The sequence below is a fragment of the Argiope bruennichi genome, chromosome 5 (genome assembly GCF_947563725.1).
Source record: "Argiope bruennichi chromosome 5, qqArgBrue1.1, whole genome shotgun sequence".
Classification (NCBI taxonomy): Eukaryota; Metazoa; Arthropoda; class Arachnida; order Araneae; family Araneidae; genus Argiope; species Argiope bruennichi.
Window position 1 is genome coordinate 101,815,224 of NC_079155.1, and position 18,998 is coordinate 101,834,221.

At 27.4% G+C, this 18,998-nt stretch overlaps 1 protein-coding gene across 1 annotated transcript in view; it reads right to left on the reverse strand.

The window, feature by feature from the left end:
- Positions 1-4,291: 4,291 nt before the first annotated feature.
- Positions 4,292-18,998, reverse strand: part of LOC129968563 (casein kinase I-like) — a 43,339-nt gene continuing 28,632 nt past the window's right edge. Inside the window, exons 8-10 of the mRNA XM_056082575.1 lie at positions 17,860-17,943; positions 10,304-10,524; positions 4,292-6,649 (exon numbers count right to left, since the gene is read on the reverse strand). Coding sequence (XP_055938550.1) covers positions 6,598-6,649; positions 10,304-10,524; positions 17,860-17,943 — 357 coding nt within the window. The 3' untranslated portion in view covers positions 4,292-6,597. The remainder of the gene's footprint in view (positions 6,650-10,303; positions 10,525-17,859; positions 17,944-18,998) is intronic.

Here is an 18,998-nt window from a genome sequence, read left to right on the forward strand (position 1 = left end):
TTCAGGCTTATATATTGATCTTTTTGTTCTATAATATTTTCCGCTAGTAAAATATTTACAAATGACTTTTACTGCCTTTTTTGCTTGTACTACTCCAGTCAGTAATTATCCTCAATTTAAGATATGCCCATTTTCTCAAATTTTTTTATTGTTCTCAAAATTTGTATATTTTATCATTGAATTAATAAAATGTGTCGTTTTCATTTCTGATTATACTAACGAGTTATTTCGAATATTTTGACTCAATTTTTCTTGTCTCATGCCTTTGTGTACTAAAATAATAATAATATACTAATAATTTTTATTAGTACATTATTATTTTAGATTTTTTTTAGTATCTTTACAGAAGGCGGATAAATAAAAAATAATTTTTTTCAGATATTAAAAGGTAAAACGTTCCGAACAAGGCATATCTTGTGATTTTTAGAAGTATTTCCAAGGAAAAAAAAATTTCAGTTCAGCGATTTTTTTTTTTTCCATCATTTATTTTATCTTGTCATTTTGAAAGAAAAAAAAGTCATACCCCCTTTTACAAATTTTGTTGTGTGTAAAAAAAAAAAAAAAAAATTGCAGAATATTCCAAGAATTTTAAATCAGTCATTCTTGCTTTAGGATAGTTCCCTGGAAAATCAGAAATTCAGTGATAAAAAAATTTCAAAAATAATAATTTTATCTAGACTCTGAAAGCGGTTTGGGAAAATTTAATTGATAATTCTCACAATATCGATTGTCTCGAATAAAAAAAAAATGAAAATGAGGATTGGAATAACATTGCGATTCAGAATAAAAGAATGAATTACCCAAAAAACTTCAATCTCACAATTTTATAAATAAGATTCCATCGCATAACATTCGAGTGGAATTGGACCCAGTTAAACTGACACATTAACTGTAATAATGTTTATAATATTGTGGTGGAATGAGGATCATTATGATCCGAGTAATGGAAGCAAGAGGACCAATGCTTTCGGGAAATTTTGTACATGGCCTTATTAGAGGAAGGGGCACATTTTACTTCTGGAAATTTCTTTGTAAGGAGTCCGTATAAAAATTTAAATTGTGTATTTTTTGAAGTTTAATCCCCTGAAAATTTTAATCGATTTCATAACATTTTGCATCTGTTTTTACAGAACTTTGTAATTTACAGTATATGTCTATGATCAATATTTAAGGAATAAAAGTCGAGGTCAAGGTTTTTGAGACACCCTGTATAACAGACCATTAAAATTTCATATTAAAAAAAATATTTTAATAGTAAAAAAATGCTGAATACAATGTTTATCGAATTGGCATTATTTATTTGAATATATTTAAACATACATGCATTTTTTGCTTATATCTATGAGCATTACACTTTAAATGTTGTCTTATGAAAAAAAAAAAAAAAAATCATACGAACTCTTGCAGTTTTTTATATTAGTTTATTTTTTTTATGAATAAAATATGTTTGACTTCAAAATGTAGTAAAATGAAAATGTGTTAATGAAAGGCACAAGAATGTTATAAATGCATCATATGAGGAAACCGAGTCACTTTTCTATAAACTATGCATGCCTCATAATTTTGAATCATAATTGAATTGAATCATAATAATTTTGAATCATTACTTATAACTAGCATGTAAATCTTCAACCACGACCTCCTAGAACTGTCAATTATTTTTAAATATCATTTCTGTAATAAGAGTGCAAATCCACAATATCTCCCATGTAAATTGTATTTCATCAATCTTTACCTGTAACATCCCCAAAGGAACAAATATATTATTTCTCTGAAACAATGATTTTGTGTAGCCCCATGGATTGAAAATTGAACTGTCACAACTTGATTTAGTTAAGAAATATTGTCTAGCGTAAATGCAATCTGGACCTAGTGTTGAAACCTTGTCACTCTCAGTGACATAACCACTGAATGTCATAACTTGAAATATGAGAAAACTTTTTTTCTTCTTTAGAAAAAATTAAACTAATTAGAAATGCTTACCTTTAAATTATTGGCTTTAAAAAAATTTTAATGAAAAAAATGATGCATTTCACCATTTAGCAGTGGCACAGAAAGTGTATATAATGTGAGGCAATATATAATTCTTCTGTACCTTTTTCTTTCCCAATTACACAAAAGGCAGCATGCTGAGGGCATGTCTGACAATCTCTGAATATTTAATCATCCATAAGATTTGCATATTTTGTATTGAAGCCTTTTATATAAATAAGTATTATTACTACTTTTTTTTGTCATCTACTTCCGCCTCTTCAAACAGGCTTCAAATTTTAGCTTAAAACTCCAAATTTAGAGATGTTGAATTATGAAAGATTGTCAGAACATAGCAGGAAGAGACAAGCTAAATTTTTTCAAACATTTTCAGTTTCAAAAAATTAAATTATTAACTCCTAATAAATAAAAAGAAAACTAATAAAATTCAGGAATAATTTTCCAAATTTGAAATTAAATTATTAAATTTTTCATTTAAAATGCATTTTATTAAGAGATTGACAAAAATATGTTATTGCAAATATTGTCACTGGAATAATCTATCATTGGTATCAATTCCTCAGTTCTTTTTTAAAAAAAACTTGCATAAGGCTAGTACAATATATATTTTCCTTATTATTTTTATCATCAACTAGCAAATTTATATTACGCTCATACACAGAAAGACACTTGATGCATAAATAACATTTCAGATTTAAAAAAAAAAAAAAAAAAATACAAATTTGTAGAAAAAATATTTAATTATATCTTTATAGCAGATCTTTAAAATCTGTTATAAAGATCAAGAAACTAGAATTACAGGATTCGGTAATTAATAAAATGTTTAATTTTCTATTATATATGTTTCACAGACTAAAGAAATATCTCATTTTTTCCCTTCAAATTAATATTTTTTTTCACTCTTTAGATACTGATTCGGCCAAAATGGCCATGCAAATTCTTTACTCCTTAGCCAATTTCTGTTTCAAACAAGGGTAGCAATATGTAAAGTGAGGACATCCTTGGTGATAATTCATTTTACAGCCTCCACTTTTTAATCAAAACAAAAATCGATCTGCCAATTAAGAATTTCCACAGCCAGTTGATCTGGATCAGTAGTGAAGGTGTTAAAAAACAACTTTAATGAAAGTTGGGGATATTTCCATCCATTTAAAATTTTTGAGAATTTTTATAACCTCTGAATGAAATTCGCGATAAATATAAAAATAGGCACTGGCAAAAGAAAAAATCAAAGATAAAAGAAAAAAAATTTCTATCATATTCTATTCTATCATATCAAAAATCTGAAAAAAGATAGACACTAGATTTTATTAAAAAAGTTAATATGCATTTAAAAACATGATTACTGATCCATAATTAGTAAGTTATCTGCTCAATGTGTTAGTCAATGCAAAGAAAAAATGTTTCAAATCATACAAGACAAGACTAATGGCACTTAGTAACTACACAAATTCATATACTGTATTCGATTAATAAGCAGAGTTCCAACAAATGAAGTCAGAGCAAATTTAGGTAAAAAAATTCATTTCATTATTAAAAAAGTACCCCCATAAGCAACAAATTTTTATAAAACAAGTATTTACAAACTATTCATGAAAATAACACTTATAACAGTCAATGAAAAAAATTAGGAAGTTCTTTTAAAGAGGAAGATAGTAATAACAAAAAGCAGTGTAAACTAAGTTTAATGTTTATCAATAAACATTTAAATTAAGAAAACATAATTTTAATATCCATGCAAAATTTTATTTAAAAAAAATATGCATACAAGTTAATAGAAGTAAATCATGAAAATCTTCTCTTAATTTAATTATTATTAATACAAAAATTTTATACATTTCAAGAAATATCTTCAGCTAAGTAATAAAGATGGATCAGTATGTGACTGCATGCATAAATTCATATTGCTTTTAAAATTTAAATTGCTACATTTACGTCGTGAGAAACTTTCTATTAATAAAGAATAAATTACAAAAAGATGTTAATTCTGTTTAGAGAAGGAAAAGACAAATTTAATTTTAACATTCTACTATTAGTAAAGACAGGTTTAGTATTTAGTCATTATGAAAAATTTTAATCAGTGCTTTCATTAATTGTTTTCAAATAAATTCTATTCACAAATACAATAGAGATGGTATGATTAAAAATCTAATCATTTCTATTAATGAAGGCAGTTTAATAATGAGCAATTCAAGACATATCAGAACATTCTTCAAACTATTCCATTATACCAAAATACCACAATAATAATTCATTATTTGACAATAAGGCATTTTGGGGGCAAAGGAAAGAAACCAAATGATTCAGACAGCATTCTTTATTCCATCTATACATAGTACAAATAATTCAAAAATTTTATTGATTGTACAAATAACTACAAATAAGGAGGGGAAAATCCACTTAGGAAACATTCTTTAAATTCAGACAAATTTAAAAATAAGACTCAGGCATTTTGTGCTGGAAATTCAACAACTATCCCCTGCGTCCCTCAAAGAACATGACAAGTCGGAGGACACGAGCAGCCAATTTAGAACATGAATTTGTTTGTTTGTTTTTTTCAAGTAAGAAGAGCTTAATTTTTCATTTATACATAAGATACAGGAACACACCACAAACTAAATGACTATCAACCTCACAAACCCAAATATGTGATCACTTGGCAGAATTAAAAAAAACAAAACATTTTGGCATGTGAGAACTTTCAGAATAAATTAAAATTAGTGATTAATAATATAAAAAAAGGGGGGAAGATAAACGCTTCCGAAGAATAAAACTATTTTTGCCACATTCTCACTACAGCCTTGTCAATTTTTCTTTTTTTTTCCCTTTTTAATTATAAAATCTTGACCATGTTACGAAGCCCATGAATGAAAAGCTAATTACTGCAGTCATTAGATGTTTAATACAACCTATCTTGTATCGGATTGATTTGTCAGTTTACAACTTGGCAACTTACCTATGCAACTACACCTTTTAATCAACCTTCACTGATCACATAAAAACTTACACATTAACTTTGGAAAGAGAGGAAAAAGAAAAAGCAACCATAAAATGTAAAATGGATCATTTTTAAAAACTAAGGTTCAAAATGATACACAAAATGAATTATTTAAAAATGCAAACTTTGATTGTGAGGATTGAAAATAGATTGTATTTATTTTCCTTTCGAATATCACACGAGTCAAAATTTAAAAACCACAATGACATATATTCAACACATGCAGGATGTATATAAATAAGAAGAGGGAAGGAGAATAAACACAAACACTTGAGTATTACTTTTGTTTGGTGTAAGAAATTCTTTAAAAAAAAAGTATATAATAAATTTAACAATATATTAATTGATCAATTACATACAAGAGTCACATTTAAGAAACAATAAATCATAAAAAAAAGCAAGGAAAAAAGTGCAGCATCCACTATTCCAAGTTTGTAACATTGCCTAATGCAACAATAGCAAATTACCTAGCTGTGTATCCTGAAAGAATAATCTTTATTCGTAAATCGAAAGTAGCCCCATTATGCCTACCTGTAAAGTACTGATAAATGGAGACAATAGTAACATACTATGTACAAAGAGCAAAATTACACCAGTTGGAGCACTTAGCACTGGTTGAAGAATTTCATTATATATATAGATATATATTTATTTACTGTATATAACAATATCCCGAATAACATTCAAGTGGTTTCATTCAAACTGTCCCAAAGATTCCAAAACACTGCAACAAAGGAAATACAGCTCAGGCTTGTGTGCACCAAGGTTAAAAGATAGCATATAAAGATATGGCTACTGATAAAGACAAGCAACTGGTTTATAAGTCCTGCTTGTGGATAGCCCTTTTGAAGTAAAATGTATGATTCAACTTTAGAGCAATGAAAAGTTAAAATTAAAATATATTTCTTCCATACAGAGAGTTATGGTAGATCCAGTTCTTGTTTCACTGAATTGTCTAAGCTATTTATTCTTCTACTTCACGTGTTTCTGAACTTTGGCAAAGAATGATGGAAACAAGAACCCAAAATTTGAAAAGTTACATCATGAATTTGAAAAAGGACAAAATTATTAAGCTTTTTTTTTTAAAGAAGACTTATTTTAATGCAATGTTTAAGCCAAGTCAATGATTACATAATTACAAAACTGACTATAGCAGCCTAAAGATAAAAGTATCAGGTTTCACATACATTAAAAAAAAAAAAAAAACATTTTTGTACAACCCGAAAGAGAGGAAAATAAAAAAACTAGTAAATTCGAACATTAGGCAAAAATGGCTACTGCTTCTTAAGTCAAAAAACAGAAGGAAACAGAAAAGCTTTTCTACAGCAGGCTATATACTTTGGTAATTTTCTGTTAGTATCAAATCTAAACACAAGTACTGCGCATTGAAGGTGACATAACTTCCAGAATCGTTTTCTCCCATGGGGAAAGAGTTAATCACAGATTGGGTGAGCCGAAATACAGGACGATGCACTGAGACCTTGTGATGGATGAAGAGGGGGGAGGGCTCACACTGCAGCAGTTTGTACACTCAGACTCCCCTTGGAATCTGATGGTGAAGTGTGCAACAACACAACTTCTTGCTCAGGACTACAAGTGACTGCGAGTCATTTCTGACGGCTTGGCTTCTTTTTTTTACGTTTGAAAAAGCAACAGCACCTGAAACAAAGAAATATACATGAGCAAAAATAAAAGAAGCATTCAGTTGAATAACATACCAGATGAATATCAAATTTTGAGGCTAGTAGATAACCTTCTGAAACTGATTTCTTTACTATGAAATCAAGGTTCAATGACTGCAAAATAGATTTTGACACACAGCAGCAAGTAAAAACACTAAGAAAAACAAAATTAACATTAATTTCTATCAATTGCAATGAAAACTGCTTCCTATGGGAATGTTAATTGGTGTTTTAGGTATAATGGTAATTTCTTCTATAAAATTTAAAAGCTATTTCTATTATTAATATTCTTTATATCAGCTAGTTTTCATTTTTATTGCAATTTTAAGATTTTTTTTTTATACTTAAATCTTATTTATCACTTAACACTGTTTAGTATGTACATAAACTAACTATAAAGAATAATTCCAGAGATTATGCTTATTATTTATTTTAGGAAGTTTTAAACACAAGCCAGAAATTTAATCTTAAATTGTGTAACATCCTAGAAGCATTAATACGAAATTCACAAAAAAAAAACAGAAAAATTATCCAGACATGCATGCTACATAACAGAATTAATTTTCAAAAAAACGTTGAGCTCACTTGAACAAATTAAACACATAAGGGGATCCCCCCCCCCAAAAAAATAGAAATATATTTATTTCTATAATTATTACAATTAGACATATACTTCATATGGCAAAGTATCATCAAATAAGGTACTCAAATGTATGAAAATACATTGGTTTCCATGGAAGGTATAAATAAAAAATTACCAAAATTAAATTGTTATATAAAAAGTGTCAATAAGTAAAATATTTTTCTTATACTAAATTATAAGAACTTAAAATTTCATGCTTCTCTGTAAAAACTGCCTTGTTAAAAGAAATAGACCATTTTCCCATATCTCTGGTTAAGAGTTTGAGTACATTTTTATAGCAATATTCAGGGATAATATAAATATCACTATAAAGACAACTAAAAGGGCAGAAAATTAGTATTTGTTGGCTTTCGTTAAATTTTGGAAAATGCTTGCATAATACATTAACTGAAGAGTAAAAAGTTATTCAATGTGAATACTTCCAACATCTATACAAAACTACATACTTTTAATAATACTTGCACATATGCAATCAAGTTCATCACAGCTTTTTTGCTTTATTAGCAAGGATCTACAGAGTATGTACTGCAAGAACATATTCATCCCTTAATTCAGTCATTATGCCAATAAAAACTAACTGATTTTATCAGTCACCATTCCATATACTGTTGTACAATATGGAAACAATCAGAGAGATCCAAGACCATGCTACACATTTACAGAAAAAGATACTGATGAACTGCTTACACAAAGAATGAATTTTAACCATCCCAAAAGTAATCAATTTGAAGATTAATGTTTTTTTTTTTTCCTAAAAATTACATTTGTGTAATCAAACTAAATTTCTTAGAAAAGAAAGATTTGATTTTACTTAAAATAAGGAACAATTGTGTAATTGCAGTTGCTGTATGTAAGTGTTGTAACAATCCATAGGCTCCACAAGCACTATATGAATTTTAGTTATAACGAAATATTCTACGCATTGTTGATTTTGGAATGTTGAGTTCTAGACTGACTCTTTATACATACAAGATGGGATGTGGAGTTATGACTCCTCCCAAATCTTAGATAATATTTCATAATCTGGAAGAAAACCTGTTGTAAGGCTGATAACATTTGATCAGATATATATTATTGTTTGCTTAAAAAAAAATTCGTTTGAAACTTTAGGTAAAAGAATTGTATAAACTATACATCTTTTTGTGGCTTTTCATATCTATTCTTTTTTTTTTAAATAATAATTATGATAAAAAAAAAACTTCATTGATGCACAGCCAATTTGCCATAGTGTAAATTATGAACATTAGGTGTAATATTTTCTATACAATCAAGTCAAAATGGTATATCTAAAATTGAGTATTATAAGCATGTATATTATAGTGTGTATGTGTACATAATTATACTCTACATTTTAGATATAGAGCATTGCATAGTCTAAGACCATATAATTTCTTTTTATTTCCCATGAAATTGATTGAAGTTTGAAAATTTAAACTATAATTTTGCATTTAAAATACAACATTGCATTTAAGTCATATAGCATATAATAGTACAGTTTAGGCCCAATAGCCTTATGTCCAATGTTTTTTATTGACCATTCCCTCTCCCAATTTCTGTCTGTATTTGTCTCTGCATGAGAATGATTTGAAGGAGGTGATAAAATACTTTCTGTATCACATGCATAATATCTCATCTTTCTGTTCCTTCTCTGAAAAAGTAAGAATCCTTTAGTTTGTACTTGCTAAACTATTCTGTACACAAACTTTCTAGCAGAATATCAAAAATTTAGAAAACAGCATTTATATTCTCCTACTACTAGACTACTTTTATGATTTCACATAGCAAAAATCATGAGCATATTCAAATATTTATTTTTTCTTGATCAGTATTCCAGTACTTCTCTGAGATATCTTAATTATATTACATTTAATTAGCAAATTTCTTTCAAGTTTTGATGATTACATGATGTATTATTAAATAAATAATATTTTTGGCATTTAATATATTTACACTTCTGAAGTTATATTTTTAATCTAAAATTGTGATAAGTTCCTTTAAATTTAAAAAAAAAAAGCACATCTACATATTTTATAGACAGAAACATGAAACTTTGTGTGAATATAGATGAATTCAAGAGAAACATGTTACTAAATGACACTTTTACACTATGAGGGACGTATAAAAATGAAAGTATTTAAAAACTTTTTACTGTCAACCTATACAGTTGTCAAAGTGTTTCATACAATTTTCTACCTCATTTGATATAGCTTTGTAACTGAAAATATAAGCCAAAGTGCAAAATTTAAGGGGCAAAAGTTTATTCCATTTTTTTCAGGGAACAACTTATATACTATAGGTATTACACGAAAAAGCTTGAAGGCCTCTTCACGATTTTTTACAGCATAAAAGACATAAGAATGCAATGTCTCATATGATTTCTGCAATTACAATTACTTTAAAAATCAAAAAAAGGATTAGGACCCATGACAAAATTATAACAAGTAAAGATTTGTTCAGAAAGTAAAAGTTGTAAGGCTTATACTTTAAATTGTAAGGCACAAGGGCTAAAAAAGTCATATGGCTGTGCTACATCAACCATATGATAAAACCAGAAAGTATGTGTGTACATGCCAGGGAGGGGTGAAGCTGTCAAAAGACAATATAATTTAGTTCCAATGATTTTAAACATGCATTTGGTGGTTTGAATAAAGCTAATCATAAATATCTCAAACTCAAAATTAAGAACTTCTAATAAATGCAAGGGTAAAATAATTTACTTTATTAAACTTTAATTTCTGTATATTATTTATAGATTTCATGGATAGTTATTTTTCAAGATAAAGCCATTAGATTTTTTAATGCACTTTTTAAAGTTTGCTTGAATATAAACTAACATTCTATAGTATCCAACAGGAATTTACTTTGAAATTAGACCAAAAATTACATCTATTTATACATTAAAGATTAAACTAATAATCCCCCTCCTAAAGCTAATTATTAATAATTAATCAACAATGCTAAATGAACAATAAATAAAGGCCCACTTACTTTGTCTCGGATACAACCTCGACCTCTGCTGGTATTGCAATGGGTGTGTTTGAGTGACCTGTGGTAGGGTTGTCTGGAGCTAATTCGCTGTAAGTGGAGCTAACGACTTGGACGGAATCATGGCGATCATTCGGAGCCAAATTGCTGCTCAATACATTCATCTCTGGAGGCTTTGAATGATCGACTATAATCACTGAACCAAACTGGCGGGGCCTTTTGTTCTACAAAAACGAACAAACAATTCACATTTGATTAAATGCGCAACATAAAAAAAAACTTAATTATATCAACACAGGCTGATTTTTAAACCAGATTGGAAATATCTTAACTTTTTTTTTAACCTTTCTATATTAATTATCCATAATTTTTACAAACCAGTACATTTCTTTGCTATGATATTACACCAGGAACCTATCTTGTTAAATTTTATATCAAGAAATTCTATTCACTGTAAAAACAAATAGCACAATTTCCTTTAATGCAATAATATAATAAATTCAATTAATATGACAGTGATTCTGCATATGAAAATTTTAAGAATTTTTTAAAATTTATAATAATAATCAAAAAGCAGAAATTAGTAGAAACTCCAGAATATGAAATAAGGTTATGACATAAGAAGCCACTATAATAAGAATACCAACTAAAAAAAAAAGACCCATAATATAGTATTTACATAAGAATAAAAATAAAAGAATACAAATCTATACTTATAATAAAGCTCAATGTGTGTGTGTGTATTGGCGCTCTACAGGCCAGGTCATTTGACATACAGCTATCAAATTTGGTACATGTATACCTTAGAGGTCGGGAATGTGCACCTGGGGTCCCTTTTTTTGAAATTTTAATTATTAATTAAAAACTAACTTTCCCGCCAAAAAAATCTTCCATTTTCCCCACCGCCAACTTTTCCGCCAAAAAAATCTTCCATTTTCCCCAGCGCCAACTTTCAGTTATTTTTTTCTCCCAACAGAATTGAGGCTAGGGTTAACATTTTTCGGCGGATTATTTCAAACGATTCTGTTTATTTTCTTAATGTTTTATGCATTTAAAATTAAACATTGTTAATTAATCCATGTTTCACATTCATTCTGAAGTACTTTTGAATTAAAATAACACAGAATAAAGGAAATTAAAAATGTATAATCTGCATAGCGTTACCCCAACTGGCGTATAAAAATTCACGCACTTGCGTTAAAGTAATTGGCGAAGAAAATTCACGCATGCGCATTGTTTTCTAACTGTTGACATGGCAACCAACGGATGATTTAAATTATTTTTAGGTTAGTTGCATGCTTTTTTAAGTAAATTGTATTTATGTTAGTTATATATTTTTTGTATATGCTTATAGTTTTAAGTACATCGTTTTTTAAGTATTTTTTTAAACCTGTTTTCGACCGATTATTTTAAACGATTCATTTTATTTTTTTAGTGTTTGATGCATTTAAAATTAAACATTGTTAATGAATCGATCTGTTCATGATGAATCTGAGAAATTTTTGTTGACAAATTCTTGAGATATTACATAAATTAAGAAAGATATTCTTTAGTGCCCATAAAGTCTAAACGCTCAGTGACTCTATTATCAGTAATCATAGTATTAAAAAAATGCTTTGTTTCAGTAAAAAATATTATTATATTAATTGCAGATTAATCATTTACACTTTAATTTAAAGCATAATTTCTACGAGGGGTAACAGAAAATTAGAGAGATACATATCCGGCTATGACTGAAGGCCCTTATAATATTATGAGTGAATTATATGACTATCAAAATTTGAAGTTTTAAAATATTTTGCCGAAGAATCTATTAAAGTTGGAATTGCGTAAAATATTTAATGGTACGACCGGAGTTTAACCTCTTGATTGGAGCAATTTTTAAAAATCGCCAACAACGACCTTGCGAAATGTTCAAAAGCAAAGGAGCAGATGTTCAATTATAGTGCATAATAAAGATTGCCAGGATTGGAGCGTTATCGCAACTTGGTGAAGAAGAGGGTTAAACTCCGGTTCAACCTATTTAATTATTAAAATTTAAACGAACATTAAGATTGGCGAACCGGCTGGTCGCCAAAGGCGGCTAGTGTTACATATTTTAAATAAAAACTTTTCCAATATAAGATAATTCAAATTCTTGGGTATATTTGCAAAAGAATCGAATGTCTCAGAAAATCGTTCAGCATAGCAATTAATGTCTTATAAGAAATTCAAAACATCCCACAAAACGGTAAAGTTTCATTAATATCTTCACTGTACTAAAAAAAAAAAAAAAAAAAAAAAATCAACATGTTAAAAAAAAAGTGTTTGAGAATATTTTTTAATATCTTAGCTTAAAAAGAGAATTTTGGTATATAAGCTGAACGTCAGATTTTCTAAATAAAGAATGTTGCCTATTTTATAAAAATGCTTAAGCATTTTTTTAAGATTTTAGTTTTAAAATTAAGGGATATTTTGACATTTTTTTTATAATATATCCAAAAATATTACAGTATAAAATAATTTTTACATCAATTTAAAATTCAAAAAAATATTTTTTTCTATAATACTTAATATTTGTCAATTTTTCTTTTAAATTTTAGCAATTTTGTAAAGATTATTTTTTTCTTTTTGCCTAATTTTCAACTTTAGATTACATTATTGCTCACAGACATTGTTTTAAAGTTTTATCAAAGCTTTATCACTTGATTTTCTCTCACTACAGAAATCTAAAGGAAAAGGATTTTAATATCTAAACTGTTTAAAAAACGAATAAAAAAGTTTCAATACAATACTGTGAAACTTAGAAGAACCAGATATTTACATTTTTAATGGAATTAGGATGACATGGGACTGGATTCTTAAAAAGATTAAACCATAAAATAAAAACAACATACATACGTCGTATCTTAATTGACATATTTTAATATGATAAAATGGATAGTAAAGATAGTAATATCCTGTTTAGAAATTGAATCAAGCTTTATGACTTACCGACAAAGATAATGCTATTATTAAGTAATAACTGATACAAGAATTGAAAATTCTGATCATTAAATTTATGTGTTGTAAATCAAAATCTAAATTATTTATGTTATTATCAATAAAAATTAATATGGCCTCTAAATTGGACATATTTAGTAAAAATGGGTTCCAAAAAATAATAGAACTGTGTGGAGGGTGACAATTTTGTGACACAAATCTTTATGTAAATCACACACACACATAAAAACACTATTGAGCAATTATCAATTTTGTATCAGTCCAGCTAATTTATCAATGGCATAATTAATTATGACTTTTTCTATCACTTTAATTTCAAATGTAAGTTTAAAATTAGTAAAAAAAAATGAATAATTTTAGACTAAATTTTTATAATTTTAACCTATAAAAAAGCAATTTAATAATTTTAAACACATAAAAAGCATTCAACCATTTTTTTGTCTACTTTTTTAAAAAAAACCAATTAAATTTTAAAATTATAATACAAATCTTTACACACTAGTTTCTCCTTCAGGCTAGAGTTCCATCAAGTGCTCAAAGTTGAGCACAGAGCAGAAAATGTATGTTCAAGGGTAAGTACAATGATTTCAGATTTACGCCAATCACATTTAAACTTCACTTGCCGATTTTTGTAAATGGTCATAACTAAGCATTATTAAATATTGTAAAACTTCAACCAGAGGTCTAGCCAGTATCAAACGAATTCTCAATATGAAGAGTGTTGATATCCAAGATTCTATATTTATAAACCTAATTTATAATCTAAATTTAAGAATCATTATTTCCTCAAATTTAACTTTCAGTCAAAAACAGTTAATATTTATAAAGTAATAGTTTAAGTACGTATTTAAAAATTTACTTAAGTGCATACCACTACTGTTTTATTTGGGTACCCAATTATAGTCAAATCAAATGTTGGTGCTATTCTACCAGGGAATTATTGCAATGACTAGATAGATTTTGTTCGGTGTCCAAATAATGGAATAGTATAATATTACTAGTCAGAGAAAAGATTTAACATTCCCTTTTTAGCAAGCATCTTCCATCCAATATGAAACTGAATACTAAACTTGGAATTTAGAGATGTAATTGTTAAGATACTAGATGCTGAGTGAATTCGGACTCAAAATGACAAGAAATCAATTTTTATATACATAAAAAATAAATACGGTTTTACATGCCCTGGTTGGAAAGTGTAAATTTTTTCTTATTAATTTTTTCACCTTATTTAGTAACCTTAAAAAAACTAAGAAGATATAAGCTAAAGCATTTCTAAATGGTAACAAATATAAGATTTGGCAAAAGTGTCATAAAATTGATGACAGAATAATGCCCTGCTTTAATTGAACAGTAATTGTCAATTGAATTTTTAGATCAGATTTTTTAAAAGAAAAGAAATAGCGGTGGTTAAAAATAATCAAAGTACCAAAAATTTCTTATCATTTCTAAAGTTTAAAGTAAAGAGTTCCTTTTTCTAACTATATTTAACACCTCTAAAAATTAATAAAAAGCTACTTTTAAAAACATACGCAAAAATAACTTTATACTTTAGCTTTTAATAAAATTACAGGAAAAGATTAAATATTGTACGAGGAAATGAAAATAATCTACAATTCCCGATTTTAATAAGTAATGGAAACAAATTCAAGAAGTTAAAAAGATATTATAGCTGTAATTAGATGTAAAATGAAAATTAAAAAATATTAATTACCACATTTTTAAAAAGTATTTTTTAAACTAGGATGAAACAATATATCACATTGCCTCAAAAAAGAATATTTTACTTGAGATGCTTTAAGGTTTCTGAGCATAAAGAAAGCATATCAAAACCTTAACAGTAGTAAAATTACGTGATTCAAAGATTTGAAGAAGTAATGATATAGTTTTGAATTTCATCGCAATAAAAATCATTGTTGTAATTTTATTCAACAAATTTTTAAATTGTTATTAAAACTAAAGGAAAAAGTGCATTAATTCAAACAAAATTGGTAATACTTAAATTTTTTCTAATCTTGAAGGCAATAAAAAAATTTTGTTATATAAATTTATAAGTTATTGCAAAAATACATTAAAACTGTTTAATTTTTAATCAAACTTCTAATTAAAATTTTGCAAGAATCTTTCCTTGATGAGCCTTTAATACCAAGAAAGATATCTGTGCTAAATTCAATATTCTTAACTTCAGAAGTTTAAGATATGCATTGTTCAGTCAGTAAAAATCATTAGAAGTGTATGTTTTCACTTTTAATATTGATTTACAGTTTATTCCTACAACACTCCTCGAACTGCAGCAATTTGCACATTCTCTTCACACATGTTTACTATTTTCTGGCCTTTTTTCAGGTATTTTAAGGATTTTTCTTCTTTACTCAAGTTTACCTTGAGTTTTCACTTATTATTATTATTTTTGTTTGTTTATTTGTTTCTTCTTTTCTACTTGTGTATTATTTTCTCTCTTAATTTTACCAATAAGTTTTAAGTATCCATTTTTTTTTTTTTTTTTTTTTTTTTTTACAACAGCTAAAATTGGGGGAAAAAAGATTATTTTCTAAAGGATAGGAACATTTTTTTACTGTGAAAGAAACAGCAGTCATTGAAAACTTGCAGCTTCAATTTTGATTTCCCTTATATTGGACTTGAAGCAATTGACTAACTCTATACTGAATTATAATTCAATATAAAAGTATTGCAAAATCTCATTTAGTAGGTTATTCAAAGGATTGATCCAAACCAATGTATTAAAGAGGAAAAACAACTAAATATGCAATGCACTTAAGAATCTTCACTATAATAAGAATAAAAGCAGTTAAGAAACATTTTATATCAATCAGAGCCAATCTATACATTCTTCTTTCAATCTGTGTATTTTTTAATAGCTCTTAAAAGGTTAAACATACACTTATAAAGCATTACAAATGCTTCACCACCTAAAACACCAAAAATTAAAGAAGTTCATATGTTTTTCAAGTTGCAAGAAGTTCGGCACAATCCATATTTTGTATTGGTCCATTTGAATAATCCAGTATTGTTAATGAAATAGGGAATAGAAAAAAAGGGGAATGTCACTAAGCACACATATCCATAGGTGTCAACACATAATCATATCTGTCGTAACCTCTATTCCTTTTCTAAATTCTTGCCTCTCATTAGTTTTCTTTCTTGGTACTTCCAGTAAACAAATCTTTACAATATGCATTCAATTCATTATCAGGGAAAACAAAGAAAAAAAGTCTTCTCTGTACTATTCAAGAAAAATTTAAACCACTTCTAAGGACCGCTCTCCACCTCTAAATTAAGAACTTTTAAGGTACTTTAAAATGGTTTTCAAAGTTAAGTATTTTTCTTGATACTACATATCATATGAAAAAAAAAAATCTCATTTCAAAGTTAAAATTTTGAAACCAGTATTATGAATTCATTTTTCTATATGCTGCCATATTTGCAATGAAATTGTAAGTTTTCTTCAGCAATTAAGCAGAATTTTTTTTAAGTTCGGAAGGAACTATTAGAAGGATATAATTTTTCATCATTAATATGTATTACACATTCATAAAACTCCCCCACCATTTTTAGATACCTTATAACGGTAGTCATAATATATAAGTTTTCTAAGTGTCTATTGATAAACCTAACTAAAAAATCCATACAGGATACTTAAATAAAACAGCCTCTATCAGCATATTTACCAAGTTGAAAAAGTTTTTTAAATATTTACAAGGCATCAAGTAACTTAACACTGATAAACTAAAGGCATTAATTGCATAGACCTACAGCATTAAGTTTTTTTTAAAAAAAAAAACTACATGCTTAGAATATGTAAATGAATAATGAAGCCTTTTGCTAACACAGAAAAACATAATTAATAGTCACATCAAATTACTTCATAATGACGTCATTTTTCGGAAACACATATTCATTATAAACAAAAAAGTGCCATTTAAGGAATAGGAAATGATCATACCAAGTTTTTATCCAACTCCTTAGAAAAAAAAAATAGTAATATTTTTTATTCTTAAAATTATAAAGTAACAATTCCATAGTATAACCAAAAAATAAAAAATAAACCATAAGATGCAGAAAAAACAACTACAAAAAAAAAAAAAAAAAAAAAAAAAAAAGCAATACAAAGGAAAGAAAATGGGACCATATAAAACACTGATACTCCATAGAAAACACTGAATTATGATACTGTTTCACGATCTACCTACCAACAAACACAAAACTTTTGCATTATAAACACAATACCAAGGGTTTGAGGGTTCTAATATATCAATAATGGGTCAACTTAACTAAATAATAATAATAAATAAAAACTGACATACGAACATGCCAATAAAACAGAAAATAACATATGCTGTCTTTTTTTTTTTTTGATAATTCATTCACAAAAAATAAACAACTGACCAGGAAAGAAAAGAGAAGAAAAAAGAACACTAAAGAGGAATGGAAGCAAGAGAAGAAAAGCACATTCAACAGTTTCCTATAGGAGAGAAGATGAATAAAAGGAAAATTTGAAAAACAGAGCCACAAGTAAATTTTCATTAAAAAAATAGAGAACATGCAAAGAGCGAACTCACCCTAGAATCAGAAGCTACATGCCTCTCCCTGTTAGGTGACACTAAGACTTCTTGGGCAGTCTGCATTGAACCTACAGGGGTGGACTAATGAAAAGGGACAAATCAGTCCAAAATTCAGGCATCGCTGATCAAAAATTACAAGTTAACAAAACACTGCCCAGACATGAAATAGTCAAAAGTCAATTTTTGTACAGGAAATTAAGAGAATATCATTTAATATTTAAAGCAATGCAAATCTATCCGCTAGTTCTTTCATGTGCGCAAGATGCAAAGATCTTTTAATAAGCAACACAGAAAGAACTTGCACAGAATAATTAAACCCTAAGTTGGTTTCCACAACTTAGAGTATAATTTTTGCAGCATTAATAGGTTAAATTTCTACATATTCAATTACAGGGAATGATTTAAATAAGCGTATAATGCTCAAAGAGAAATTTTGTCTGCCAAGAAAATGTTTAATAAATTGTTTCTGAGAAGGCATTTGAAGAAGAAACCTCACAAATAACAAAATTTTGAAGATGAAAAGACAGCAAGAGCTGATTGTAAAAATAGTAATTAGTCAATTGTTAATGTTAGTAAGTTAAGACAAAGCACAATTCTCAAAGTTAGAACACAAATTTTATTAAAAATTACTAAGCACTGAAAATATCATTGCTTACTGACAAAATAATTAGTGCAATATCAAAAGATACATTTTTATAACAAAGGCACAATTTTTTTTAAATCCAATCATTTACAACAAAAAACTATAAACTTTTATTTTTATGCCTATTTTGAATAAAGCTAAATTCTTAGGTTCATATAACCATTTTTCTCCCTTCTCTTACATCATAGAATATGGCTGTAAAATTATTCCTCTTATTCATATATTGATCTTTGATTTTAAGAATTAAAATTTTGTTTGAAAGCTTTTGTATAGCAACCCTCCCCCCATCTTCCTTCTATGTAATATAGTTTAAGAGTTTTTAATTTAAATTCCTAAAATAAATTTAATATGTAAATCATGCAGCAAAAATTATATTGCATTTTCAGTTATTTGAAAGCATACATAAAATTCACAAATTGAAAAACTTTCAATATAAAATTCACTTTAAACGAAAAGCTTAAAAAAAAAAAAAAGACTGCTTTAATAAAACAGC